Raw genomic sequence first — 26903 nt, forward strand, 5'->3', positions numbered from 1 at the left:
CGTAGGGGGACACCAGCACGCGGGCGACGCTCCGGCCGTGAGCTCTACAGGAGTGAGCTGTGGCTGAGGGAGGGAGGGAGGGAGCCCTGAAGGATGCGCTGCCTGAGGAGGTGTTTGTATGGCCTGGGGGCCTCCTCGCCCTGTGCCCCGCTGGAGCCCCGCTGCTCCAGCTCAGCGCACGCGGGCGCCGTGAGGGAGACACTCAGCCCAGGGGCCGGGCCGGCAGCTGGGCCTGTGTGCACGTCTGTGTCTCTGTGTGTATGTGTCTGTCTGTCTGTTTTGTCTGTCTGTCTGTCTGTCTGTCTCGCTCTCTCTGTCCGCTGCCCGGCCCCTCAGCGCTTCCCCCTTCCCGCTGCAGCCCCCGGGGGCTCCGCTCCGGCCCCGCCCCTCCCGGCGCGAGGCCCCGCCCCGCGCGCCGCCGGCGGGCGATAAAGGTCTCGCGGCGGAGCTCTGACGTCACGGGGAGTTAATTTTAAACCCGGACAAGATGGCGGCGAGGGACGCGGCGCGGCGCGCGGGCCCGGCCCGCCACCGGCCCGCCCCGGCAGGTAACGAGGCCCGGCAGCGGCGCCGGGGGGCGGCGGCGGGGCTGCGCTCGCGAGCTCGGTCCGGAGCACGGGGCTGGGCGGCCTGGCGGCTCCGCGCGGCGCCGCGGGAAAGGCCCCCGTGTCTCCCCCTCCTCAAAATGGCGTGGGCGGCCGCCCGCCCCCGAGGGGCGGCGGGGAAATCGCGGCAGCGGCCCCCGCGCCCGGTCCGCCGTCGCTCCCCGGTGGGGGTCACCGCGCTTTCCCCGCTCCGCTGCCGGGGCCTCCCCCTCTGCGGTCGGCGGCCCGTGCCGGAGCGGGGGCGGCCCGGGGGCCACTGTCGGTGACCTTATTCCCCGCTGCGGAGCGGCCGGGCCGCACCGTGGGTGCCTCAGCCCCGGGAGCAGCGGGGGCTGCGGCCCCGGGGCCGCGGGGTCTGGCGTTGCACAGTGCCGGGAGCGGAGCCAGGCAGCCCGGAGGGCGCCGACTTTCCCGGGGCCGCGTCCGCTTGCGGAGGGAGCAGCCCCGGGCAGCTCGGGGAAGGAGGTGACCGATCCCTGTCGGCCCGTCCCCCACATGGAGCTGGTGCGCTCCGCTGTCAGCGCTGCTCCTGCCTGTAATCTATCCCCCGGTGGGGATGGGACATGGCTTTGGCTGGGTGTTAGCCTCGGGTGTGCTGGAGCCTGCGCAGTGTGCTTCTTAAAGTATGGTTATTTCTCGGGAACGGCTTAAAATCTGGGAGCTCGTAGCAGTCTCCCTGCCGTACGCTTGGCGAGGGGGCACCTGGGACTTGTGAGGGTTGTACTGCCTCGAACGCTGAGTTTGGATCGTGTGAGGTTTTTAGCACTGCACTGGAACACTGAACTATTTTAACATCTTTGTTGTGTAACTCTCACTTAATTTGGAAGCAGAAAGATTGGACTGGGCACAATTAAACAAAACCTAGCAGATGCCGTGTGCCACGATTGGTTTCAGTTGCTTGATTTGCAAGCCAACTAGAGATAGGGAAATCTAGCTGCGCTATAAACAGGAAGATACAGAATGACAACTCACCTGGCTTGATTTACAGGGAGCAAAAGGCAGTGCTTCTGATCATCAGGAAAAGTTTGTGTTTGGCAGGGTTGCAATTTGAATAATTTAAAAGAGCCCAAGAGATTGAAGTTGAGGATATGATACTGCTTTACTGCTCAAGGGCTGGTCTGTCTCCCTCCCAGCACTGCTCAGTTTTCTTTGATTTCAGTTTTCTGTGTTTTTGCCACTGTGTCATTTAATTATCTCAAAGCATTAGATTATTGCATAGTTTTCTCAAGGTCATAAAAGTGCCAGCACACCTGTAATAAATGGCCTTTAATTAGCTATGTCATCATTAGCAGTGGAAACATGCACATGTCACTCTTAGTTGTGTCTGAACTTCAGTCATGGAACCGCTTAGGTGGTAGGGTCTGTGTGGATGGTCTGTGCCTGCCTGCAGAACGGCTTTCTGCACAGTGAAATAAAGCAGAGGGGTAGGTTGGAATAGTTACAAGAGCAGCAGTGAAACAGGAGAGGCTTTTAACTCCTCCTGTACCATTACTGAGTGTTGCTTAACAGCTGTTACGTCCTAGCTTACCATAAAATCAATAATCCTGTTACAGCACCTCCTCAAATAATAGCACTAGTTTTTTGTTTTTTCAGCTGGAATTCTTTTGAAAGCAGGGAGTGGAGTTGAGGAGGGCTGTATTCTTTCCTTTTCATGTTCACTTGCCTGCAAGTCAAAACCTAGCAGAGAAATAGTTCCAGCACAGATGAATTTTACTTGAATTATTGTGAAAGCACTATTTTTAAACCTGACAGTCTGTCCTGGTTTAGGAGGCTAGGCAGCTCTTGTTTGTGTTGGATGCACAGGAATGCTTGAGCCATGTCTTACAAGAGTCCTAGTATTTCTTAGGTACCTTGTGTCAACTGCAGTCCCTGTTTGCTGGAATATCAGTGATTAATATTTGCTTAATGGCTGTACTAATAAAGTAGCACTGACTGGAGTGAGGTGCTGTGATAGATGAGGAGTTGTTTTCTCTTCCTGCCCTAATAATGGAAGGTACCTCATGCTGGCTAGCCTGGACAGGAGCAAGTCTGCTGGGGGGAGAAGGGCTGGGGGTTTTCTTCCAGTGTAATAGAGGAGCACTTATCTCCTGGTGGCTGCATCACATCAGCCCCAGCTTTGAGCTTCCCAACTTCCAAACCAGATGAAATAGGCAGGTGGGAATGGAATGCAGGTGTGAGTTCTGTGTCCTTGTTGGTTTGGTGGTGAACCACAGTGGCATTGGTCTGCAGCGCCAGCACCATCACAGGCTTCACTTCAGCATGTAATAAAAGTACTTTTAACTTTGTGCCTGTTGTTAGCAGACTGTTGTACATCTTATCACAGTCCATGGGAGTTTCAAGGACATTCATAAGGAAAACGACCAAATTTCACTCAAATGTTACCTTATGTAAGTTAGGTTTGAATTTGCTTTTGTTCTTGTATTGTGATTATGAACAGATCCCATCCCTGGGATGATTTTTGATATTCAAGGCAGTCTTTGAATGGGAAGTTTTAAACTTTAAAATCAGGCTGAGTTGTTGCCTTGTCTTTTAATTTACTTAATTTCTTTTTCTACTGTTGCTTCATGCTGTGCCTACCATGTGATCTGTGAGCTTCCTGAGTGCATTTTTTCAACTTTTTGCTGAAGGCTGAATTTACTTCTTAAACTTACTATGCTAGCTGTCTGTATTTTAGGTTTTGTCTTTAACCTCAACTATCTAAGGTGAACAAGGCATAAAAAAATATTTTCTAAGTTTCTGCATAGGCAGATGTGCTGTTTTTGTCATTGGCCAACAACTGAAAAAATGCAGAAATACTTATGTATGGTGGTTCTTTAGACGTTACTCTTGCTGAAGTATGACTGGGTTTCTTTTTTTAAAACATTTTCAGCAACTTAATCTTCCTGAGATGTCCTGGAGGAAAGATAGAAGTAGCTTTCCTTGGTTTTGGAAGGTTGTTCTTGATATGATACAAAGAATTATTATCTCATCCTGTAGCTGATTTTAAGGTCATGGTGCTGCGTAGGGACTTGATTTACGTGAATACATTTCTGGGGTTGGGATTTGTGTCTGAAAGACCAGAGCAAGCAAATGAGCAGGTTTTAGATACATGTGAAAACATGGCTCACATTGATGTCTGCTTTTCAGTTAACTGCTAAGAAATGACTGATAAGAACTAAGTTGTCTTTGAGGATAAGAATTATAATCAAGGCATTTTTAGGAGCAAATTAATACATAATAGGAATTTGTGTTTTGAAAGCATTGGTAACTAACTTGCCTGACCTTTAGCTTCTGTTCATTTCTGAAATAATATGTTCTCTATAGTGTTCATTGCCAGGAAAACAAGACTGTGTTTGCTTGCCAAGCGTTTTGAAACACTTTGAATATCAAACTTGGAAGGACTGTTGAAGTTCCTTCCTTCAACTCCCCAAGCTGGTGTCTAACTGGAGTTCTTGCTCTTCAGCAAAGCCAGGAGCTCACTGTACCCCTTTGTGCTTGGGAGGGAGCCCACATCCCTGTTCTAGGGCCGTAATTATCTCTACAGGATGCGTAAGCATGTGAACATCCTCCTAAAGTTATCTGTTCAGTTTGTCTGGAATCTGTCACTGGGAATTTTGGCTGCTCCACAGGAATGTTACTCCTTGAAGTAGCAAGACTGCTTTATATCTCAGGGTGAGAACAGTAGATCTTTGAAGCTATAGAAGTATCTCCTTCAATTAACTAAACAGGGAAAAAAGAGAAAAGCTATGCTAATTTAATTATGGTTTGTAGCTGGCTTCTCTTTAAAGTTGGAAAAACTTACAGTAGAATGTTTACCACCAAAGATGGCGCTACTGAGCATCCAAGGCAGTCCAGAGGAACTTACATGAGTAAATGCAGGTAAGATGGATGTTGGAATTCCTGTTTGATGCCCACTTGATGAACTTATGATAAGGACTTATAGGAAATCAAGTATAAGGTGAAAGAGAAGTCCATTTGGGCCTTTGCAGAAATGATTTATGAAAATACAGCTTATTTTAAGAGTGGCCCTGCTCTTGTCTCTCATGGAGGAATAGCTGAGAGGACCGGGAAAAGTCTGCGTAAAAGACTATGTAAAGTGTCTTTTGGGGAAGCATATTTGTTCACAGCTTGGTTCCATGGCCTCTCTTTACCCTTTGTATGGGGGAAATTCTGATATGCTTTACTAGGATGCTAGATGTCTCATGTAGTTTGTTGTTTTGTTTTTTTTCCTAAATGTATTTTCAGCTTTATTTTCAGTGCAGATGATGAGCAAATGATGATTGCATTTCCAGCCCTATATATTGGTGATTTTTTGCATGGCAAGGTGGGATTTGCTACTGCAGGTCATAGCAGGTTTCTTTTAAAGGAATAGAAGCCAAAATGTTGAAGACTTGAACTGATAAGATGTTGTACAGATTGTAGACCTGGAATGTAGAATGCAATTTCCACTGAATTGATATTTGAGAGTAGAACCTAATTTGCTCTTACGCAGTTGTTGTTCCAGTGACATCAGAATCGGGTTCCAGTCTGTAGTTCGTGTCCAATTATAATGCATTTATTTTCCCACCGTCACCTCAGAGATAAGCATGTTGAATTTACAAGTTCTTATTGGTCTCAGTAGAATATTTGGAATGTCTTTCTGAGCAATATATTGGATAATACCTCCAGGATAACAAGGTGCCTTTTTTTTTTTTCACTTGGATTGAAAATTACAGAAACTTGTTGGAGAACATGTGTCGGTTACTTGTATTGATGTGTTAGGACTGCTTTCCCTGTGTTGTGCATACTTGGAAAAGTTGTTCTCACCTCTTATCTCCTCCAGCAGGGTGGTACTGCTGAGTGGAAGAGTAAGTGCCGTTATTTTAGCTGTTTCTTTAAACCCAATCCTGTGATAATACTGCCTGCAAACTTGCTGTCTTGTTCCCCTCCTCAACCTCTTGTGCATGAAAGAAAGGATCTTCTGGCTTTTACTTGTAGGTGTTGATTTGCCTTGGTCCGTGTGGTGTGATCTACTGGGGGAGCTGTAAACTTCTGAGAAATAAAAGGTTCAATCTGTCAATCCTTTGCCTAATATGGGAATCATCACAGCCCTGATTTCAGGGGAGGAACAGTCGCTTGAAGTATGTGAACTCCTAGGCATGGAGACAGAAGCTTAGCCTCCTTTAATTGCTTAGACATAAAATAATAGTGAAAATAACTGCTGTAGAAAATGAGGTTAAGGCTCTTGATGTAATCAAATCACTTTCTTAAAGCAAGAAGTCATCTTGCTTTTAAGAGAATTAAGTTTCTTAAATACTCTGTAATCCTGAACTAAGGAACTATGTTTAAGATTTTAAACATTGCCTTGAAGATGCCCTCAAAGCAGTTAACACTTATCTTTCAGGGAGCAAAGCCTTAAGCTTGTCATTAGGATAGGAAGGGAGAGCAGTTCAAAATTCTTAAAAGGAAATCTTTTGAACTGCTGGTATGTCAGGCTTGTTGCTAATAAATTGTTTGGAAAAGGGCAGTAAGTAATGATTTTGAGGGTTAGGACTGGAGTATTTTCTGAAGCTAATAGTACTATGGAAATAGCTGCTGAAGACCTATGTGTTATGTGTTGAGATTTAAAAGGCAAAAACCGTTTCAGAATAAAATACTGCTGGTACAAACATTCAGAAATATGACTTCTGCTTTTAAACTTAATTTTTTTTCAATGGAAAAACAAGCATGCTGTGAACATTTGGATAGCAAATGTGGTTAAATGTTTGTAGAACCTTCAGACACTATGAGAAATCTTGCTTGTTTGAGAAGACCCTCGAAATGCAATTTGGTGCCTTTGAAGAGGTTGGAAGTTGGCTTGTAAAAATACTGAATATTATTCTTAGAGTCTTGTTCTAAGTACTTTGAGTTGCAGACATATCACTGTGTCATTAATCAAATATCAAACTGAGTTGTTCTTTAGTCTAATCTTTTGTTGATTTATTTCTGTGGTGCATTAGTACTACATTAAGCTTTGAAGAGGAGCACACTGCTATCTTTCTCTGTTTCAGTTCATCTTATAATCCTAGCCTTTTCTCCCCAGAGCTTACTCTGTGTACTGTAAGGAAAGATTTCATGGATCCACCAAATGAGGACATTAAGTATGATCCACAGAGACTACACTGTTGGTTGGAGGGTTTTGCTAAAATGTACACACTTTGTCGAGTTGTATTTGCCTCTTTCTTCTTCACTTAAGTGAAAGATGTATACTAAACCATTGTGGTCTCAACATAGGGTAGTCCTGCAGAAAAGCAGTTTGTCCAGATGTATTTAGACAAGTTTGAGAGCTTGACATGAAGAGAAGTAGTAAGCAGCCCCCTCTGTGTTTGTTCTTGTTGGGCTGATAAGTGTGGCTTGCCTTACACCTGAGGTTGCTGACTTCTTTCACTTCTATACCTCCAGGCTTGCCTGGCCAGCAGCCGTCAATGTACACATGACAGTGGCATTTCCCGTCTCAGGAAAATGTGTTTAAAAATCAAAAATGCTCCAGTTGTTGAGACTTGTTTTGTAGCAGTGGCTGCTGTTTCTGTGGTGACAAGTGTTGTGAATGATGTTAAGAATCATTAGGTAATTGGGTGAGCCTTGAGTCCTTTGAACATAGAAAGGTGCTTGTATGGAGCTGAGCTGCTGAAGTGTGTGTTATAATGTGCTTGGGACAACTTCACGAGCAATATTGAAATCAACGTTTTTCTAATCTCCTCTGTAGTGGGCCCAGCTCTCAGCAGGTGCAGTGTATTTGTATTCCCTAGGTGTGTTCAAGGGAATATTCCTACCATGCAGGAAGGACTGTGCCAAGCTCGAGGTCTTCCTACCCAGCCACATGTCCTGGCCTGTAACACTGACAAACTGAAACCTGTGGCAGCCTGCATTTGTAAGGGAAGGAAACCTTGTTCTTAAGTGAAGGTTAACAAATGTGTTGGCTACCCCAGCCTAAATCTGGACTTTATGCAGATAGAGACAAATCTTTGGCAGCACACAGTCAGATCCAGTTACAGCCCAGTTGTCTACCCATCTTTGCAGTGTTATCACATATCACCAAGTCAGTTCCTACATGAATATGCTTCTTAACTGTACTTGTGAGTTTTGGGAGTCTGGAGAAATTTTCCAGCTGAACTGGGTTGTAGTTACAGAGCTGAACTTTTCTTTTGGCACCGGTGCTCAGTGAAGCAGTCTGTGCCTCCCCCTCAGCGGTGCTGTGTGGCTGTTTCAGAGGCTGTAGAGTGCAGAGCACATCTCTTGGTGTCCAAGATAAGCTGGTGCTGGACCTGGGACAGCAGTGCCAGCACAGAGGGCAGCAGCCCTGGGCTGTTCAACAGTGCAGCTGAACTGTGCCCTGCAGAGGAGACTGTGGCTCTGCTGTTTGTTTGTCTTCAGTTCTAGTGCTGGTTGGATTTCTGTTTGAGGTGATACAGTCTGTAGGAAACTGCTTGTATTGAATTGCTTTTTCTGCTGGTTTGGCTTCGGTAGCTGACTTGACTCTAAGCAGTGGTGGATGTGTGGCAGAATTAGCAGGAAAAGCAGTGTGGTGCTGCATGGTGCTGGAAATGGGAAAGAGTGGGAGAGCCCCTGTGAGTGGGTGGTTAAGACTCAGCTGTGCTATTGAAACAGGCTTGAAGAGGCAACGGGGAGAGGGGAGGAGGCAGCTACTGGCACTGTCCTGTTGGCAGAATTAATGTACTTTGAGCTGTTGCCTTAACAAGGGATTTGTGTGTAGCAGCAGCAGTGATGCCTGGCAGAGACTCAGGAGTTGTGGCACTATGTGTGGGACTTTGAAGTGTATGGACTTAGGTACTGTATCAATTATTATGGGTTAATTGCAGGAAAGGCATATGGCAGCCCAGGCCTGTTTCTCGACACGCATAGTAGCAGGGACCCTGATAAAAACTATTTTTGTTGTAGCTGTGTGAGAAAAATCTCTTCTTCCAGTGGAGATAAAGTGAAGACATACAAAATGTGATTTTAAAAAAAAATTTTTTTGTTTCAGTTCTTTTTAACTGTGCCTTGTGTGGAACTTTTTTCCTGTTTTGATTCCCATTGTTGATCTGGGTGTTAATTGTGTTGCCGTACATTGTGTTTCCCCTGTTATGCTTCCCTTTCATCTGATGGGTGTCAGTAACCCTACCAAGTTAAGAACAGTTAAGAAGGGAGAAGAAGAAGCTGAAATACTTGATGGAGTTGTCTGCAGGTAGTTAGTGCATCAGTTTTGCAAACTGTGTGATCTAGAGAAGACAGCTTTTAAAAGAAACCTGTGCTCTCTTTGTATGGCCCTTTATTCTTTGAAATGAAATGTAGGATTCTGGGGTTCAGTGCTAGAAAAACTGGCTGGAAGGCTCTCTTAGCTGCAGGAACTGAGAGATGGGAAGCTGACTGTGAACTGAAGTTGGGCTGAAAGAGTACTTTTAGTTGGAAGCTGCGTTGAATTGTTAAGATTGGAAAATATCTCTAAGATCAGAGTCCAGCTGTTATCCTGGTGCTGCTGTGTTCACCACTAACAGCATGTCCCCAAGTGCCACATCCACTTGTTTTTTGAACGCTTCCAGGTATGGTGATTCCACCACTTTCTGGGCCAGCCTGTTCCAGTGCCTGACTACCCTTCCCATGAAGAAATGTTTCCTAATATCCAACCTAAACCTTCCTTGGCACCATTTGAGGCCATTTCTTCTCATCTTGTTGCTTGTTACCTGGGAGAAGAGACCACCCCCCACCTCACTACAGCCTCCTTTAAGGGAGTTGTAAAGAGTGCTGAGGTCACCTGGAGCCTCCTTTTCTCCAGGCTAAACTCTCCCAGTTACCTCAGCTGCTCCTGATCAGAGTTGTGCTCTGACCCTTCCCCAGCACCTCAGGGTCTTTCTTGCAGTGAGGGGCTCAAAGCTGAACCCAGTTCTTGAGGTGTGGCCTCGCCAGTGCTGAGTACAGGAGGTTGATCACCACCCTCATCCTGCTGGCCACACTGCTGCTGCCATTCAGCTTGCTAAAAGCAAAAATGAAAGATTTGAGCCTCTTTGGCTTCCTGTGTTTCCTTACATTGGTGTTTGTGAGTGACAACTTGTTTATGCTGGAAGTGAGTAGGAAACCTGACCCTCTGGCATATCTTCTGTACAGCCAAAGGAAGCACTCTCTGCTTTCTGCTGAGCTCCTCTGTGGCTGTGGTACAGATCCACTTCGGTAACTAAACCACCTCTGACTGGCAACTGAGAGATCAAACATGGGGTAATTGCAGTTGGTGTCTCTCACTTCATTCTTCTCTCCCTATTCTCACTCAAAATACCAATTTAGGTTAGCTGCTCATTGTTTAAATTACTGGCTGCTGACATGAGGGTACATACAAGGTACATAGAACACAGTTATGGCCTAAAGCAATTAGAAAATACTGACTCCTTGAGTGAGCAACACCCTTGAACAAAATCACTCTGAAATGCAAGCAGGAGTTTGCCTGGTTTAAATGTGTGTGGCCTGCAAGGATCCAGTTAGCTCTCAGTGTTCATGAGGAGCTGTCACTTGCCATTTCCACAGTTCATGGTGAACTAGGGCACTGTCAGATCTGGAGTACTCTCATTCCCATCCTCAAGAGCCTGCTTGATGGGTAAGAAAGGGGAGAAAAAGTGAGCAAGAGGCCTTTTAATGCTTTAATCTGCCCTTAGTGTTTTAGTACAGCTTTGTTTGAGGGGACTGGAAAAGCACTGGTGAATCTTACTGTGGATAGAGATCCTGTTAGGTCCCTCAGTGAGTGTGCTATTAATAGCTGTGATTTTGGGGCAGATGAGAAGCATACTTTGCCACTGTCCTTACCCTGCACGATTTTTCTTGTAGCTATGGTTGAAACATCTTTCTTATCAAGTTCATGCTGTGCTTTCTAAAAAGCAGTCATTTTATATATTTTTTTTAACATACTGGGTTTGTACTGCTTCTGTCTTTGCCCCTGCTTATTGGCATTCTCTTACTTGTATTGGTTGAGAAGAGCTGAATTTGAGGGTTGACTTTTTTTGCTACACATTTTTGTTACATGAATTTTCCCTCTTGCTTTTTTGTCCCCCTAAAGGGAGAGCACAAAATGCCAGCTTATCAGTACTTTGTGCAGGGGAGAGCTGTCTGCTCCTGCATGCATGCCGACCATTCAGCAGAGGAGCAATTTAAGGCACTTAGGCGTAGACAAGCCTATTGTTTGATTAGTTGTGGTGCTTCAGAGGTATCTAGGTCATCAGAATATCATCTTTTTCCTCTTTCCTGACAGAATTGTAGCTTCAGGTGCTTCTCACTTCAGCTCACAGTTTATGTAACAGTTCTAGATCTGTCCCTTTAACATCCCATTGCCCTGAAGGAGCGCAGAGAGTTAAATGTATCTTTCTCCCTGTACCCTTCCCTTACTCCTCTATTGGTCTTACTGGATGTCCAAACAAGTCTTTGGAACTTAGCTCATCAGTCCTATTTATAGCTGAAATATTTGAAACATTTAATTATTTCTGGCCTTAAAACGAGCTACTTGGCACTATTTACTAGTCAGCAATAGGAAAGCAGCGATGCATTAAGGTCTGTGGCAGCCCCATAGTTTCATGTGAGTTTATTGCATGGAGTAGCACTGCTGGAAAAAGGGGAGGACAATTTTGTGGCTTAAATCTAGGTTTGTTTTTTTTTTCCCAGAAGATGTGTCCAAATAAGGTTTGAAGGTTAACATATTTTCTTTCTGTGCTCTGGAACTCACTTCACACATGCCTACACTTTGCTTCGTTCACTACGTCAAAACAAGAAATGTTTAAGCACTTCGTCTCCCTTCTCTCCAAGGAAAAATTCCTACGTGGAACACTGAGAGAATGCCTTACTTTGAAATGCAGTGCAGCAGTTTCCTCATGATAAATTATTTTAAGCTTTTGATTCCAGCCGTGAACTCCCTCAGCGTGTGGAGGTTGAACAAAATTTCAAGCAAGATGGCTTGAGCTTAGTGTAGCTCACTTCAGTTTGCTTTTCACTGTTCAGGGGATGGTGGGGGAACCTGTCAAGCATCTGTTGTGAAATGTGAGCAGGAGACTTGAATTGCTGTAGTATGGAGGCAAATGGGTGGTGCTGTAGAGCACCAGGAAAAAGAGTTCAGAGATGCTCAAAGCTGAAGGGTCCAGGGGTGCTGGAAGTCTTGATTTGAAGTTGACTTCTAGCAAAGTGCAGGTTTCTGTGCAAGCAATATAAGGCTACCAGCTAGAAGATTTACTGCTTTATACTCTTTAAACTCCTTGTTGTGGATAGAGCAAATGGAAGTACTGATGAGGGACAGGTACACTGATGAAAGTGACTTAAAACTATAAAGCAAATGGGATTTAAAATATTTTTATGTTCTGCTGCATTTGTGGGCGATTGTGTTCAACTCACTGTCCAAAGAAGCAGTTACTAATTGTGATTCAGTGTTTGTTGATCAAAACCTTTACTGTATCTAAAACCAAATGAGTTTAGCAATTAGTATGTGCTTTTTTCTTCTTTTTTTTTAATGAAAGGATGTGGATAATATGTTCAAAGAGTTCAAGCTGTATTTAGGTTGAAACTTAAAGGTAACTGTTTGTATGTCCTGTCAATTAAAGTGCTTAAAGGGAAGAACTTGCATTTAAATTAGTCTGTCTCTTATTTTCATAGTGTGCAGGTGTCTGAGTGTTTTCACGCTCGTGTTCTTACACTGCAGGACAAGTAGGTCAGCTGCTGGCTGTGTACTTAGGGGAAGCAGGAATTGGCTTTTCATTTTACCTCATGCTTTAAGAAATGGGTTATTTAGTGGGGTTTGCTCAGTTGAAATACTGTCTACATATACAAGAAGCTACTGTTCTCAAAATCTGGCTTAGTATTTCAACAAATGGTGCTTGTTCTGGGTACTTAGCTGGTGAGAATAAATAGCAGTCCTGCTGTAGTTGCTGCTGAGTGAAATGAGGAGTTTATAGGGAAACTGAGTGGTAGTATCTTCCCTTGGCTATATTTGCTTCCATTCAAATCTGTCTGCTTCTGTGTCTTGCTGCACAGTGTTGCTTCTCTTGTGTTTCCCAGCCTGTTTGACCTGGGTTAGGAAGTGATTGTGTCAGTCAGAGCCGTGCTTTAGCCCACAGGTTTTAATGGAATAATTCAGGTTGGAAGAAGCCAAAATGGCATAGGGACTGATTGGTGAACAGCCACAGTAATAGTTGTGAATGGATGGCAGACTTCAGGGGCAAGTCCGGTTGATGATCTTTTTTGCATCAGTTCCAGACAGAGCAGCAGATCTGACCTTAGTCTGGAGTCTGTTAGTTCAGTACTACAGAAACTTCAAAGATCAGGTTAACATCTTGAAAAAACAAAAAAATATAGCTGTGACTTCTTGGGTGTGCAGCGCTATGCTACAAGTTCTAGTGCCATATGGTTTGACAGATGAGGACTCTTATGTATGTACTAAAAGCCTGAGGTTCACATCTTCTGTGCACATGGGAGTTTCCAACAGCATAGTGATCAACCCCTTGAGTGAGTTTGGCGAATCGATCAGTCTTTAATCTTGTGGCAGGAGGCAGCATTGCCTCTGTTGTGTGTGCAGAACATGAAACATTCCTCTGAAACAACCACTCCCTGTGTGAATGTATTGGGTTGGCAGTTCCATTACTGGGATGAAACTGGGCTTAGCAAAGTGTTAAAATGTACTATGAAAAACGAGCAAAACCCCCAAACCAACAAAAGTCTGTTGTTTTGGTTGGCTCTGTAGCAGTACTGAAATGTATTCTTATGGAGACCTATAAAGGGATGCTGCCTTGAACTTTGCAAGTCCAAAGTACTGTCCAGCAGGCTAGAAAGTAGAAGTAGTGTTGTAGGAGGAGTTAGTGTAGAAGTGGCCATTCTGTGAATGCCACCTCTTCTAAAGTTAGTAATCATCTCTTTTATACTTGATTTGCTGGGAATGGGCTATTGCAAGAACCTAGAGCAGTCTGTGGGATTTAGAACAAATCAGATTAAATTCTGAGTTTTAAGTAGTACACTGTGATTGTGCTGGGGCAGGTGAGGAAGGGGGGACAGCCAAGGGGCAGGGCTTTGAGTTCTGGATTGCATAAACTTGTGGCCTGAGCTGACCGGACAGTGCTGCCAGCATGTTTATTTTATGAACTGCTTTGGGAACTTCTGCAGTGCTCTTGCAGAAAACTGGGCTGTGAAGGGGGGTGTTTCTTGTCCTGACCTTTGTTTCCAGAGGCTGTACTGAAAGTAATTCTTGGAAGTGTAATGTGACCTTTCTAGCCATGATACTGAAGCCTTCTAGAAAGGCTCCCCAAGTGCTGTCTGAGACAGCAGCTAGCCAGAGTGACAGGGTGAGCAGCCACAAGGAAGGATAAAGGATCGAAAAAGGGTGTGACATCTGCCTGGGACACCTGACAGGGTTGCATATGCTGATTATGCTGCTGGGACAGGCTGTCGCACTTGTTCTGTAGTTAACATGCTTGACCTGTGCGATGTGTGTCCTGTTAATTGCCAACTAGTTCAAAATCTTGAAAGGAGGATGTTCTCTGCCACTCAAGCACGAAGTTATCAAACCAGGTCTTCTGGATGGATCAAGTTGCTTTCACAGCTGTCAGCACTGTAGGTCTCCACCCTCTAAAGTGCTTGACTGATGGCCATGATGGTCTTTTCTGTAGGTAGGTTGGGAACTTGTAGATATATTAAGCTGGTTAGTCAAAGTTAAAAAACAAAGCCAACAATCCAACTTGACCCAAACCAGACAAACAAACCTAACTGGGTGCTCTGGACTTGACTCCCAGTTTCTGCTGATAAGTGAAATCTAATAGAAGTTGAGTAGGGTCTAGGATAAATCTTGTCTCCTGTTCCCTCTGAGCTAATGAGCTTCAGTGGTGCAGAATGCACATCTGTTAACAAGATGTGAGCTTTTAATGGGCATATTTTTTGTAAGCTCTTGATAGTACTATCTTCTTGTGATAGGGAGAATTTGCTTGTTTATAAATGACTAATGATAAAGGTCCATTCCTCTTGTTTGTTCTGAAGAGGTTTTGTGTGCCTGTGCTCTGCACTGGCACAAGGATGCTGCTACAGCTTGAGGTCTTTGAGGTCTGACAGGTTTTGATGACTTCCAGGTAGACAGGATGGTTAATGTTGGGCTCCAAGTGAATGAAGAGAAGCTGCAGGTGTGGCTTCAAACCCTTTTTCAGTCTGCCCTAGTTTACAGACCCAATCCCTTACTGCAGCTGTGTATTTAAGTGAAGTGTGTATGTAAATAAAAGAATAGGAGGCTGTTCCAAGTAACCAAATTACACTTCCTACCAGGGCCATACCTTGAAGCAGAGGCTGTGAAACATTGTGTGAATGTATTTGCTAAAACACAGGCACCTCTTCTTGGAACTGTCTGACTTCAATACTTTTATCAGTAGATTATTCCCTTTATATTTGTAGGCTGTGATGCTGGAAGCTTTCTTTCTGGTTGTCAAAATCTTTGTCCTCCATTCCTGGGCTATCCTCCCAAATTTTCTGGCCTCCAAAGGATCCTGCCTATATGTGGCAACGCCTCATAGAGGAACTCTTTCAAAAAAGAGGAGAGGGCTTGTTTAATATCTGGGAATACAAAACCTTGAGGCCAAAAGTGAGAGACTTTCCTCTGAAGTGCTGACCAGTCAGTGTAGTTTCTATAGTTTGGTGTCCTGTTGACAGACTTTCTTTTAAAAGTTACTCCTTCCAGTTGTCAGGCCTGCTAGTATGATCAATTTTTTGGCCTGCTGTATTAATCACTTTGAGTTAGGGTGATGCTGGGACTGTTTTGCACACCTACTTGGATAATGTTTAGTTCTAGCTGCTTAGGATTTAAGCGCTCACGTGTACTTCCTGTTCAAACCAAGCACCATGCAAGCTTAGTATGTTCAAACCAAATTTTTTAAAGATTTAATACCATTGGGCTTTGGGACACCACAAGATTTGATGCTTGGAAGTGGAAACATTCTGTCATTATGCAATTAAATGAGTAAGGAGAGCTGGGTAAGGAGAAAATTGCTGGAGAAACTTCAGGGTCACTGTGTTACCAGTTTTCCAAATTTATGGTAATAACTACAATGTCTCATTACATCCACAAAAGTGGAGCCCTGCCCATAAGTCTTTTGCTGAGAATGGTATCTCACATGCAAGTCTGGCAGGAATGACTTGGCAGGTCCTGTGAGCACTGGCAGGTTCTCTGCCATGAATGAATGAACCTGTGTGTTCCATGGTGCCTCATGGATGCGTCCTGCAGGAGAACACTCCTTGTGGGCTGCTTCCACAGGAAACCTCTCTGTGAGCAGCACATCAAGGGATTGGGGGTGGCTGCTGCCTTGGCTTGGAAATGGAAACATGACTAGAAGGACAGTGTACTGAAAATCATATGTGATAATCCCAGATAAGTAACTGGTAGGAAGGTGCCTTGGTCAGGTTTTTGCGCATGGGCTTCCAATAGAACATGGCAACATTTAAATTGGGAGTGGGAGGCAATTCAGTAAGCACAAAGAAGCTTTCCAGATGCTTGTCAGGAAAAGTAGAGTCAGGAATGGTAGAGTTGATTTCTGCTGTGGGACAAACCTCAGTGTTGTGGTGCCTGAACAAGAGAGGAGACTTCACCTTGGATAGGGTAGTTTGGTTTTCTTTTAGGCCTCCAATCCAATTAACTCCTGAATTCTAAAAGTCGGGAATATAGGATATTGGCACTGCTGTAGTGTGTGTCTGGAGGGCTGTGTTACCTTACATTCATTAGTAACTTTAATCTGAGTTACAGTTTTTTCAGCTACTGTTTTATCCTGAAAGAGTATTAATTGTTAAATTGTGTATAAAATACTCTCTTAACTCTTTAAAAAGAGTTGATACTTACTGTTGTTAAATCCTGCTTAATAGTGCATTATGGGAAGAATATGAAACCAGAAATGACTTCTTCAATGTTTTCTTTTTGTTTTGTTATCCCAGAAGTGTTGGGCCATGCACAAGTTCATTAGTTTATTGTCTTGCAAACAGGGAATAGGTGTTCTAAAGTCTGTGCTGTATTGAGACTTGAAACAGTGTTGGAATTAGAGAGGAGTTTATTCATCTGGTATTTGTTATCCTGGGCTTCCATACTAGATCCATGGTGTTGCTTGTGCCTGTTGGCAAACAGACCTATTGGCAGAAAACATTCATTTCCCCTGACACCCTTACAACAAGAAGGTGGTGATGTAAAAATGCCCCTTTTTAGTCCTTTTTCAAGCTTCTTTGAAACTATTCTTTTTTTTCCCCAGATAAAAGGCCCTTGACTTAAGATGCCTTTAAAAGGGGATTTGCAGCTGTAAATCAGGGTTGGGTTTTTTTTTGATTCCTTAATGCATAAAGAATATCTGAAAGAGAGAAGATCTGAAATACAGGCTAGACACAAAGCTACTGAAAATGGACAGGGAGCTTCTGTTGACCTCTTGGCATTCTCAAGAACATCACCCTTGCTGCTGGAGATACAAGTCCAGCTCAAGGCTTCACAATAAAAGAAAAAGTGTTGTTTGCCCTAAGCTGTGCCTCACTAAAGTGTTCTCACCTGTCAATTTGCAGGTAAGCTTTATGAAGAAGAGGAGGACGATGCGCTGCCGGACTCGGATGCCCTGCCGGACTCAGATGACGAGGTGGAACTGGACAAGCCGCGCCCCATACAGATTGTCCTTGCTCATGAAGATGACCATAACTTTGAGTTAGATGAATCAGCTTTGGAAAAAATCTTGCTTCAGGAACATATTAAAGATCTTAACATAGTAGTGGTGTCTGTAGCAGGAGCTTTCCGCAAAGGAAAATCTTTTTTGCTGGACTTCATGCTTAGATACATGTATAACAGGGTGAGTAGTTTGGATTTTTCCTGCAGGAGAAAAGTACTTTGGTATTTTAGTAAATTTCCCTTTTTGTTTGTTAAATTGAGCATAAATATAGCAGGTCAAAATTTTCTGATATACTGGGGGAGGGGAAGTCAGCTACTCTGCTTCTACACTGTGAAGAAGGGTATTTGAGTGACAGTTTTTCAATGTACCCTATCTTGCAGTTATTAAGGGAATTTATTGGTGTCCCAGTGTAAGTGGACAAAAGAAAAACTTGATGATGAAGTGTGATGGCCTTCTAATTGAGCTTTGGGGAAGGGCTTTTCCAGGTGGTGACTTGGAGGAGCCTTGCTGTGACTTTATCTCCCGAAATCATATTATAGCACTCACTTGCCCATTGTTGCAAAAATAAGTCTTACCAGATAGATAAATCTGCTTTAATATGATGTATGACAAAAAGGAGAAAGCTTCCTTTTTGCTGCTTGGAATGCATTTCTGAATGCAGTCCAGGAACTCTTAAAATCCTTTTAAGTTGTTGATTGATTAAAGCCTGATCCAAAATTTAATTTGTTCATTTAGTTTGTAGCTTTTGGCTAGTGTTGTCTTGTTTTTAGCCCTTGGCTTATGTGGAGAAGGTGGAGTAGGGTGTTCTGTGAACCATACACATCTGCCTGTCACAGTTTGTGGGGTGTTTCTTTTAATCTGCTTTATGAATATTGACAGGTCAGTGTTTTGTTGCTTTTTGAAGCTCTTAGAAACCCAGAACTGGGTTCCTTTTTTGTTCACTGCTCTTTGGAAGTAATTTGTGCTAGGCGGCTTGAGGGAAAATCAAGATGAACCCTGCAGTTACAGGAAGTATGAGAGTACAGCAGAAAAGCTGTTGATAGTTGGCAAATGAAGACTTCCTTCTCTCAGTCCCAGTGGTGCCTGTTATTGAGTTCCTCTCTCTCATTTTGGAAGAGCTGTGGAAGAAAGACCCTGAGGATAGGGTCTCAGGGTAGGAGGAATACAGAGTACCAAGCTGGTACTCCTAACTTCTTGAGGCTCTTTTAACCTAGGGAGGAAAAAGGTTTCATTTATTATGGATGGTGTTCAAAATTAACCAAACAATAAAATGCCCACCACTCCCTGCAAACAAAGGAAAACACAAACTCCTGCATCCAGTGATCTGAGCAAGGTGCTGGGCTGGGTAGAGGTAGTGTGAGTTTCCTTTTGAAAACAGAAGGGCTGGGCTTTAAACAAATACTCTTAATTTTCAGATTGTGAAATAAAACAAATGTTCATATAACAAAACAGATTGAAATGCTGTTTCAGTCTTGTGTATCAGGCCTCTCTGTTTCCTTTATTGTGCAGTCACTTTTCTCAGTTTTCTGTAAACGTCCTTCAACATAGCATTTGTTTCTCTTGAACTGAAGGTGCAAGCAAGCTTGCCCATCTACTCTAACAATTATTTCTTACCAAGAGCAGAGAAGTCTTGCTCTCCATGTGCTGCTTCTGGCCAGGTACTTCCATTCTGAAGATGTATTGCTTGCAGACCCTTAGTTGAGCTGATCCAACTCAGTGATGCATCAGAAGACACTGCACTTTGCTGAATTGTTTTTCTGCCAGCTCAGTGACGTAAATTGGCTTAGGGAAGGAGTTTGACAAGCATCAGAACTGCTGCAAACTGATTGATGGGAACTGGGGGTGATGGAGGATAAATGCAACACCTCCTCTTTGAGCACTCTTGAGTTGTATGAAGTCAAATGATATCCTCTGCTTATCCAAATTTAGTACAGGAGGAGAGATCTTGGTGTAGTTTTATAGTACCTAGTCTGAGCCCTCCATCTTTAGTCAGGCTCAGTTGCAAGTCTGTATTTTCTGTGAACTAAATATTGCATAGATTACTAAAGTGACTGCATTCAGTTCAAGTGCCAATCAAGCAATTTTGGGGTGTCCTTTTATGTGGACATTAACATGCATAATGAAAAACTTACCAATAAAACCTTCAGAATCTCACTTTCTTGTCTTAAACCGAGTGCCAGAGGTCATGTGGAAAGTTGCCATTGTAAAAATCTCAGTGGTGCCAGGTGAAGTCACAGGTAGGATTTTGGCATGGCAGAGGTTGATCACTGCCTTCAGGGAGGTGGACATGTCATTTCAAGCACTGATCCTTAGTGCTGTGATTGCTCTTTTGAAATGGAACAGCAACACTTGTGTACTCAGCAAGCTGCTGCAAGGATCCTGTGGACTTTAGTAAGAGTTGGGTGCAGCAACACCTGTAAGTTTAGATGTAAAAGTTTATTTTTTTTACAGGAGTGTCATTTTCTTATTTTGAATTAATCCTCAGGGTGTACTGTGTATTAATGCACTCGGCAAATAAAGCTGCATTGGGCTTTTCCTTAGTGTGGAGTAAAGTTAGAGAAATTACCCTTTAGGTGATGAGATAAAATTGTAGAGCAACTTCTAGCTTGATTCCAGGTAGGAGCCTTTTTTTCCTCCTCCCATCTCCTGAATATCTTTCAAGCCAGCTTGATGGATGGATACTTAAAATACTGAGCTTTAGCTAAGGGAAGATGCAGGTAACAAGCTAGGAGTGTTTCAAAGTGATGCAGAGGTCAGTCAGAGGCAGGCTTAAGTGCATCATCCATAAGATGAAGCAGCTTCAGGTGGAGTTGAGCCTGTTAAAACACCAAAGTCTCCTGTGATATGAATCACTTGTGAAATCAATTGAGGTCATATCTGTTGCTCATTGAGGGACTTGTCAAACTGTGTAGTTTTGATCTGATTTGTTACAAATGGGAGGAATACAAATAGGAATAATATCTGGACCGAAATGGGCTAAAGTATTCTTGTATAAAAGAAAAATGGAACATACTGAATAACAGAGTCTTTTTGAAAAGTAGAAAGCTGCAGCCCATTGACAGGTACATGTGAGGTATGATACACCATTGTTAAACTGTATCCTGGAGTGTGCTGCAGCACAAAGCAGGCTTGGAGCTTTCATTTCTAGAGTGGTCTGTGGAAGCATAAGCATCTTCTGGGATAGAAAAACTCCGGGGAAAAGCTGTTCAGGTTTTGCTTAGTGTCTCTGGTAGATGTGTATGTGCCCATCAAAATAAACTAAAGGGGAAAAAAACACCCAAACAGCCAAACCCAAACAACTGTACAGACCTGTAGAACTCTTTACTTGCATACCTGTGTTCATTTTCTGAATTTTCATCTGCTTATCTCCCCTTTGTCTGATCTAAGTAGCAGAGTTGAGTGGTGCACTGTTAGCATTTGGAAGAATGCTGCTGCAAACTGCTGGATTGCCTGCATGTTGCTAGGCATGAGGAAAATGTGCAGGTTTTTTCCCATCCCCCTTTAGAAATAAGCAGTTTCACTTAGTTGTTTCAAGTATTTTTATTCTGTACAGTCCCTGGGTACTCATGCTGTGTTCTGAAATGTGAATAAATGTCTTGAGCTGTTATCTGAAAACTGCCAGTGTGGAGTCAGCAAGGAAGAGCCCAGAAGTGAATTGAGAAATCTCCACTTTGACCTTCTCAGTGGACTCTTTCCTGGCTGGTAATCTACTCTGGGCAGTTCAAGGCAATTCATTAAATGTCTCTTATGCCAGCTTGCTGTGTTCTAGCCTGTGAAAGAAAGCTTTGTATACACTGAAATCCTCCATGAAAGAAGTGGCAGGCAGACAACAGTTTAACTGATGAGGGGGCTACAGAAAAACCTATCAAAGTGAAACTTCCTTGGGCTGCCTGCTCATCCTCCTTACTTGCCAGTGCATGAGCTACATTTCTGGGTTAGATGTGCTCATATAATGGCTGGATTCTTGTGGGTGAGCTGCTGCTCTGTGTTGCCTGCCTTGAAGACCTTATTACAATTCCATCAGCCAGGAATGTTAGCTGCCAACTGTACTCACCTCTCAGATAGCTTCTCAGGTCTAATATGGGTGGGTTGATTGGCATCTATCAAACTCTTAAACTGACCTTTTCTCTGTAACTGGCAAGTATAGACTGTGAATCTTTTGGTTGTTGTCTGTTCTCTGTGGCATTGTTGTCTGTTCTCTGCAAGATGGCATTGGGGGTCTGGTGCTGGCTTCTGTTCGTGCAGGGACTCAAATGCTTAGCCAGCTGTTAGCGAGGGGGAAGGGAGAGGATTAAGTTAAGATCAGGTGTTTTGTCTCTTGCAGAGGTTTAGCTGTTCCTGAGTTGAAATATCTGCTGTTGTGTTAGAGCAGAATTTTCTCAGCTGTGAGAGTGGAACTGGTGGACAAAACTGTGCTGTTCTGGAGACTCATAAACTGTGCACACTTTCATTTCAGCGACTGAAAAGTTGTGCAGCCACTCAGATACCTTGGGGTTGTTTTGTGGATGGTCTTGAAACACAGCAGAGTAGTGCTGTTTTAATATTTTGTGTAGTGTTGTCAGCTGGCTCTGAGGAAAATGTAATAGCAGTGTGGAAGTCTGCTAAAACATAGCATGTTTAAAAAAAAATAGAAATCTCCTCCTCGGTTTTACATAAGTTTTTCCTTTTGTTTTGTAGACTTCTCCTTGTTGGATAGGTGGAAACACCGAGCCATTGACCGGGTTTACGTGGAGAGGTGGATGTGAACGGGAAACCACTGGCATTCAGATTTGGAGTGAAGTGTTTGTAATTGAAAAACCTAATGGAACAAAGGTGAGTGCTTAACTTACTTTGATTTACTCAAGATCTCCCTTGCAGGAGTTGTAGGCTTCCCGGTTTGGTTGTGTAGTGGGTTGGATTTTTTTGGTTTGTTGTTTTTTGGTTTTTTTTTTTTTAAATAAACCAGAGAGGCTGTGGATGCCCCAGTCGGGAGGTGTTCCTGGTCAGGTTCAGTGGGGCTCCAAACAACCTGTTCTAGTGGAAGGTGTCTCTGCCTTTGGCAGAGAGATTGGAACAAGAGGATTCTTAGAGGTCCCTTTCAGTCTAAACTGTTTTTGTCATTCTAAAACTTAAATAGGATTTTTGCCTCTGTGTATACTTTCAATGTCGCAGATTTCATGGTGGCTCTTTGAACACTGGTTGCTTTCCTTTGCACTGAGCAGCTGTGTAACATATCTGGAAACTGTTATCAGTGGAAGGATGGAGATTTATTCTTACAACCCAGCAGAAAAATTCAACAATAGTCTCATTCTGAGTACTTTGTTTTGGCAAAGTCTGCCCTGTTCAGGCTGCTGGGTGGGTTATCCTGGGGATGTTATAAATCTGTAGTGGCTTTAAATACCATCTACAAACAAATGCCGGGGGGAAAAGCTCTGTAACACACGCTGTTCTTTGAAGGGTGAGAATATGTTCTAACTTGTAGCTGTGTTCTAGTAAATTGTAGTGCATGGCTGTAAGTACTTCAGGGTCTGGAAGCTGGTCCTGCCATATAATTTTAGCAAGCAGTCTATAAAAAAGGATTAAGTCTAACAGTGAGAAAAAAAGCACTAACTTGATTCTTTTTTAACTCTCAAGTCAGTTTGACTGCCAAGTTTACTTGGAGGTGTTTATGCTGAAATGAGGTGTTAATGTCATTAATAAATATTTACTGCACAATGGTGGTGGTGATCTTGAACTGTTTGTGTTCTGAACCGTCGGTTTTAGGTTATTTAAATTTCATACCCTTTGCATTTGCAAAGGAAACATCTGATGCCCAATCTGTGGGACATGGATTTTAAAAATAGTGGCTTAGTGGTGTTTAACAAATTTCACAGCTAACCAAACATTTCTCTGGTTAAAAACCAGTTATGTGTGAATCTGCTTATGCTTTGGGAACAAATCACTCACTTGTTCTTGCTTCTCAGTGGGAAGGAGAAGGGAAGTGTAGCAGATCCCAAAGATGGGAGTTGGACTGATTAAACTTTTTTCATTAATATCACTTCCTTCCTTCCTTGTCATTCCAGCAGACAGTATCAAAAATTATCTTGTTTTCTACTGAAAATAATTATCTTAAGATATATATATATATATATGTATATGTATTTATAAGTAGCATCTTACTCTTAGCTCTGATGAACTGTGCTAGATCTGCAGCTGAGGCTGCTGTTCTTCCAGTGAAGGAGAGCTATCATCAGTTGGTCTGCCTGGCACCCCCACTGGGCCAAGGAGGGTTCTTTCTCTAGGAGAAGGTAGCCAGGCAAGGCCAGAGGCTGATGGCAGGGCCCTCTGCTGCTGCTCACTCAGCCGTGGGTGTGTGCAGTCACATGGGCAGGGAGCTGGCTGAGGTTTCTTCAGCAAGCACAGGGGCAGAGACTTGAAACAGAACTGACCCCAGTGGCCAGGAGTGTGGAAGTGTCCATGATCTGGATAACTGCTGCTCTTCTTTCAAACTCTGCAGGTTGCTGTACTACTCATGGATACCCAAGGTGCCTTTGATAGCCAATCCACTATCAAAGACTGTGCAACAGTTTTTGCCCTGAGCACCATGACGAGCTCTGTCCAGGTGAGAATATCTGTGCTGGCAAATAATGACAGAACCCTCTGTACTGAATGTGCAAAGAATATCTCTTGAACCACACTTGGAAAGTTCACCTGCATATCTTCCTCCATTTCTGATTTAAAATTCCATACTTTTTCTAATTTTCAGTGTGGTACATAAACTACCCAAGTTGCTGGGTGGAATCAAGGGTATGCAAGGCCAGGCTGAGTTAAATTGCTGACAGAACTGGGAAATCCCCATCCCCCCAAGATGTCAAAGTAGGAACTGCTTCTTTACAGATGTGTTACAGAATCTTCTTTAAGGCTGTAGATACAGGTTGGGGTGACATTATGTTGTGATCAGCCAAACTTAAAATTGCTGCTTCTGTTCAAGTGTCAGTTAAACTCCTGAGAATTGTGCTATACTCAAAACTTCTTCTAAGCTTGTGCCTTAGAAGTGCCAAAAGTGAACAGGTTTTTGAGGGACGACAAGTGACTTTCTTCAGACATGCCACAACCTAAAAGGAGCAGGAGTAGGTAGAGCATTACTTCTGTCTTGTTGAGTTGGCTCAGATGAATAATTTTTGAATAAGGAGGTGACATTTGTTCGAGATGTGTCCTGTGACACCTTTCTATTTGCTGACTTTTGGGTAGTTACACTTTTGCTGGAGGGAGCAAAAATACTCAATGTGTGAAAGAGACTATATGAATATAAGACAGGTTTCATGTGACACTGTAATTCTCTGACTGTCTCTTGCAGGTATACAACTTGTCTCAGAATATTCAGGAAGATGACCTTCAACACTTGCAGGTAGGAATATGGTGAATTTATGTTAAACTGCTTGTGAACTGACAGTCTCAACAATGTTCTAGAAGTTATTATTAATGTTACTGACTTGGGAGCTGTTTGTTGCTTCATGTAAAACACTGAATTTGACCTGATACTAAAGCTGGTACAGTCTGTAAAAACTGTATTTGCATCAACTCCATGATGCTTCTACTGTGACAGTGTAGAGGTAAAATAGTATGGGCTTCTAATCTGGCTAATTCTTTTAAAGTCTGTTCTCTGTATTGCAAGTTCTGAAATTACTGAAAAAATGAGAAAGGAAAATTATTTATGGAAATCCTTAATGGTGAAATTCCAGTGTTTCACTTTTTTCCTAAAATAGGAAAATGGATGTTATTTCATAACCAGTTTGTAAGGAAGTGTTGGAGTTTGGATCAGGCCAGAAAGAGTCTTCTACCCAGAAACCATCTCTGTTTTTTCAGCTGAGAAACTTCTGCAGAGTTTTATTCTGCTTATAAATAAAAGTAGGAGAATGTCTTCTCTTCACCATGGGGTTTTTATCCTCTAATGCAACATCATGTCATGGTCAAAGGCCACTGAATTATGGCTTCATGTGAATGGTGCAAGAACATTATCTCCTTAACTTAAAACCTGTAGCTTTAGAGAGTAGCTTGTGTATTACCAAACGGCAAGGCCATGACCTTGTCACAGCTTAAAACTGTTCTGTGTGTCTTCAGTGCTGCAACAGAGTGGCTGCCAGTGCTGGAAGTAAAAGAGCACTAACTAAAAGTAGTCTTATGCAGGTGTTCTCAGTTAGCAGGGTTGTATCACTGGGCCCATACCCCCCACACCCCCAAAAAAGCCCAACCAAGCAGTGAAAACAAAAAAATCTGTAGGTAATTATTTGAAAGCCGGGCTTCCCTTGGGACTTTGTTCCTTTAACAGGCTTGGTGTAATCTGAATAAAACAATCTATCTCTGTTCTACTGGAGGGTGAGATTTGAAGGATGGAAGGGAAGAGAAGGATTATAAATACAAGCACTGGGTAGGGGGACACCCATGCATTTAAAGTTGCAGCAGGGAATCATGATCTAGGGGAAGGAAATTCTGAATTTCTGTTTTAACAGGAATTTATGTTATTGTGAAATACTGTTAGTCTCTGGCTGCCTTTAGCATTTAGCAGGGAAGTGAATGAGGTAAAGAGTTTGGGTCAAAGAAACCAGACTCTTGTGGGTGCTTGGCCACTTCACAACTGCTTTTTCTCAGGGTGACAAGGGCTTGGAAATTAAGCTGTGTTAAATTAGTCTTGTAAGTTCCCAGGTGCTCTTGTGATCAACACCAGAACTGCCCTTTGAGCCATAATCTACCTTGAGACACTCCAGGAGTTAGTTTAATGCAGAATAATGATTGCCTGGCACTGGAAAGTTCTGGTGTGCTTCCATCATCTCAACCTGCAATGTCCATGAGGAGGCTGGCACGGATCAACCCCTGCCAGTATTGACCTGTGCTGAGGCAGCCAGCACAGTCCCTAATTCCTGCTCTTGTGGGTGGTTTGGCCTGCTCAGGCCAGCAAGGAATGCTGCTGCTGCTGATAGTGTTAAAGATGGTGAAAGCAGTCAGAGGAAGACAGCTGATACTTGCCTTAATACTGGAGGGAAGGAACAATTATTAGTTAAGGTCACAAGGTGAAGCAGAGATCTGAGAAGCTGCTGAACTTGGCTTGTATTTAAATGTCTGATATACTGGCTAGAGCCAAGTTCCCTGGGATTTCCAGGAATAAACCTTTTGTGGGAAGTAAGGGGCAAATGTTAGTCAGGCTTACCTCCTTGCCTAGGAAGCAAGTGTTGGAAGCTGGCTTGGTGAGAAATGCAGCCAGCTTTTCTCTGAGAATAGCCCACAAGCCACCCACTTAAAACTGCAGTGTGTTGACAGTTCAGGAATGGCACTCTGAAGCCTGTGGGAATCATGTCTCCTACCTGAATCTTATTGAGGGCTGGTATACTCATTATTGAGGTTTGTTTGCCGTTCTCAACCTGTAGTAAGGTATAAGATTGAAACCTATAGTAAGATATAACATTGAATGCTTTATTGTTTTTTAGTGACAGAATATTTCACAGCAGAAAAATGTGTTTTCTATGTGGCACATCCTCACACTGTTCTTTCTCTCAGTTGTTTACAGAATATGGAAGACTAGCTATGGAAGAAATCTACCAAAAGCCGTTTCAGGTAACTATGTGTTAAAAGGATTTAAGCAGTTGAATGTGTAGAAAATGAGCTCAGGATAATTTCTGCAGATAAATTATTTGGGCTGAAGGTAACCAGATCTTTGCAAGACTAA

At 43.3% G+C, this 26903-nt stretch overlaps 1 protein-coding gene across 6 annotated transcripts in view; it reads left to right on the forward strand.

Moving 5' to 3' along the window:
- The first annotated feature begins 422 nt into the window (after positions 1 to 422).
- The window catches only part of ATL2 (atlastin GTPase 2), a 37329-nt gene continuing 10848 nt past the window's right edge, over positions 423 to 26903 (forward strand). For all 6 annotated transcript variants that reach the window (XR_004060589.1, XM_030945059.1, XM_030945062.1 and 3 more), the window contains exons 1-6: positions 423 to 548; positions 17127 to 17404; positions 21902 to 22036; positions 23700 to 23804; positions 24540 to 24590; positions 26735 to 26791. Coding sequence is in view for 5 of the 6 variants with exons in the window: in XM_030945059.1 (XP_030800919.1) it covers positions 488 to 548; positions 17127 to 17404; positions 21902 to 22036; positions 23700 to 23804; positions 24540 to 24590; positions 26735 to 26791 (687 nt within the window). In the remaining variant the exon portion in view is untranslated. The remainder of the gene's footprint in view (positions 549 to 17126; positions 17405 to 21901; positions 22037 to 23699; positions 23805 to 24539; positions 24591 to 26734; positions 26792 to 26903) is intronic.

Source organism: Camarhynchus parvulus, chromosome 3, assembly GCF_901933205.1.
Source record: "Camarhynchus parvulus chromosome 3, STF_HiC, whole genome shotgun sequence".
Lineage (NCBI taxonomy): Eukaryota > Metazoa > Chordata > Aves > Passeriformes > Thraupidae > Camarhynchus > Camarhynchus parvulus.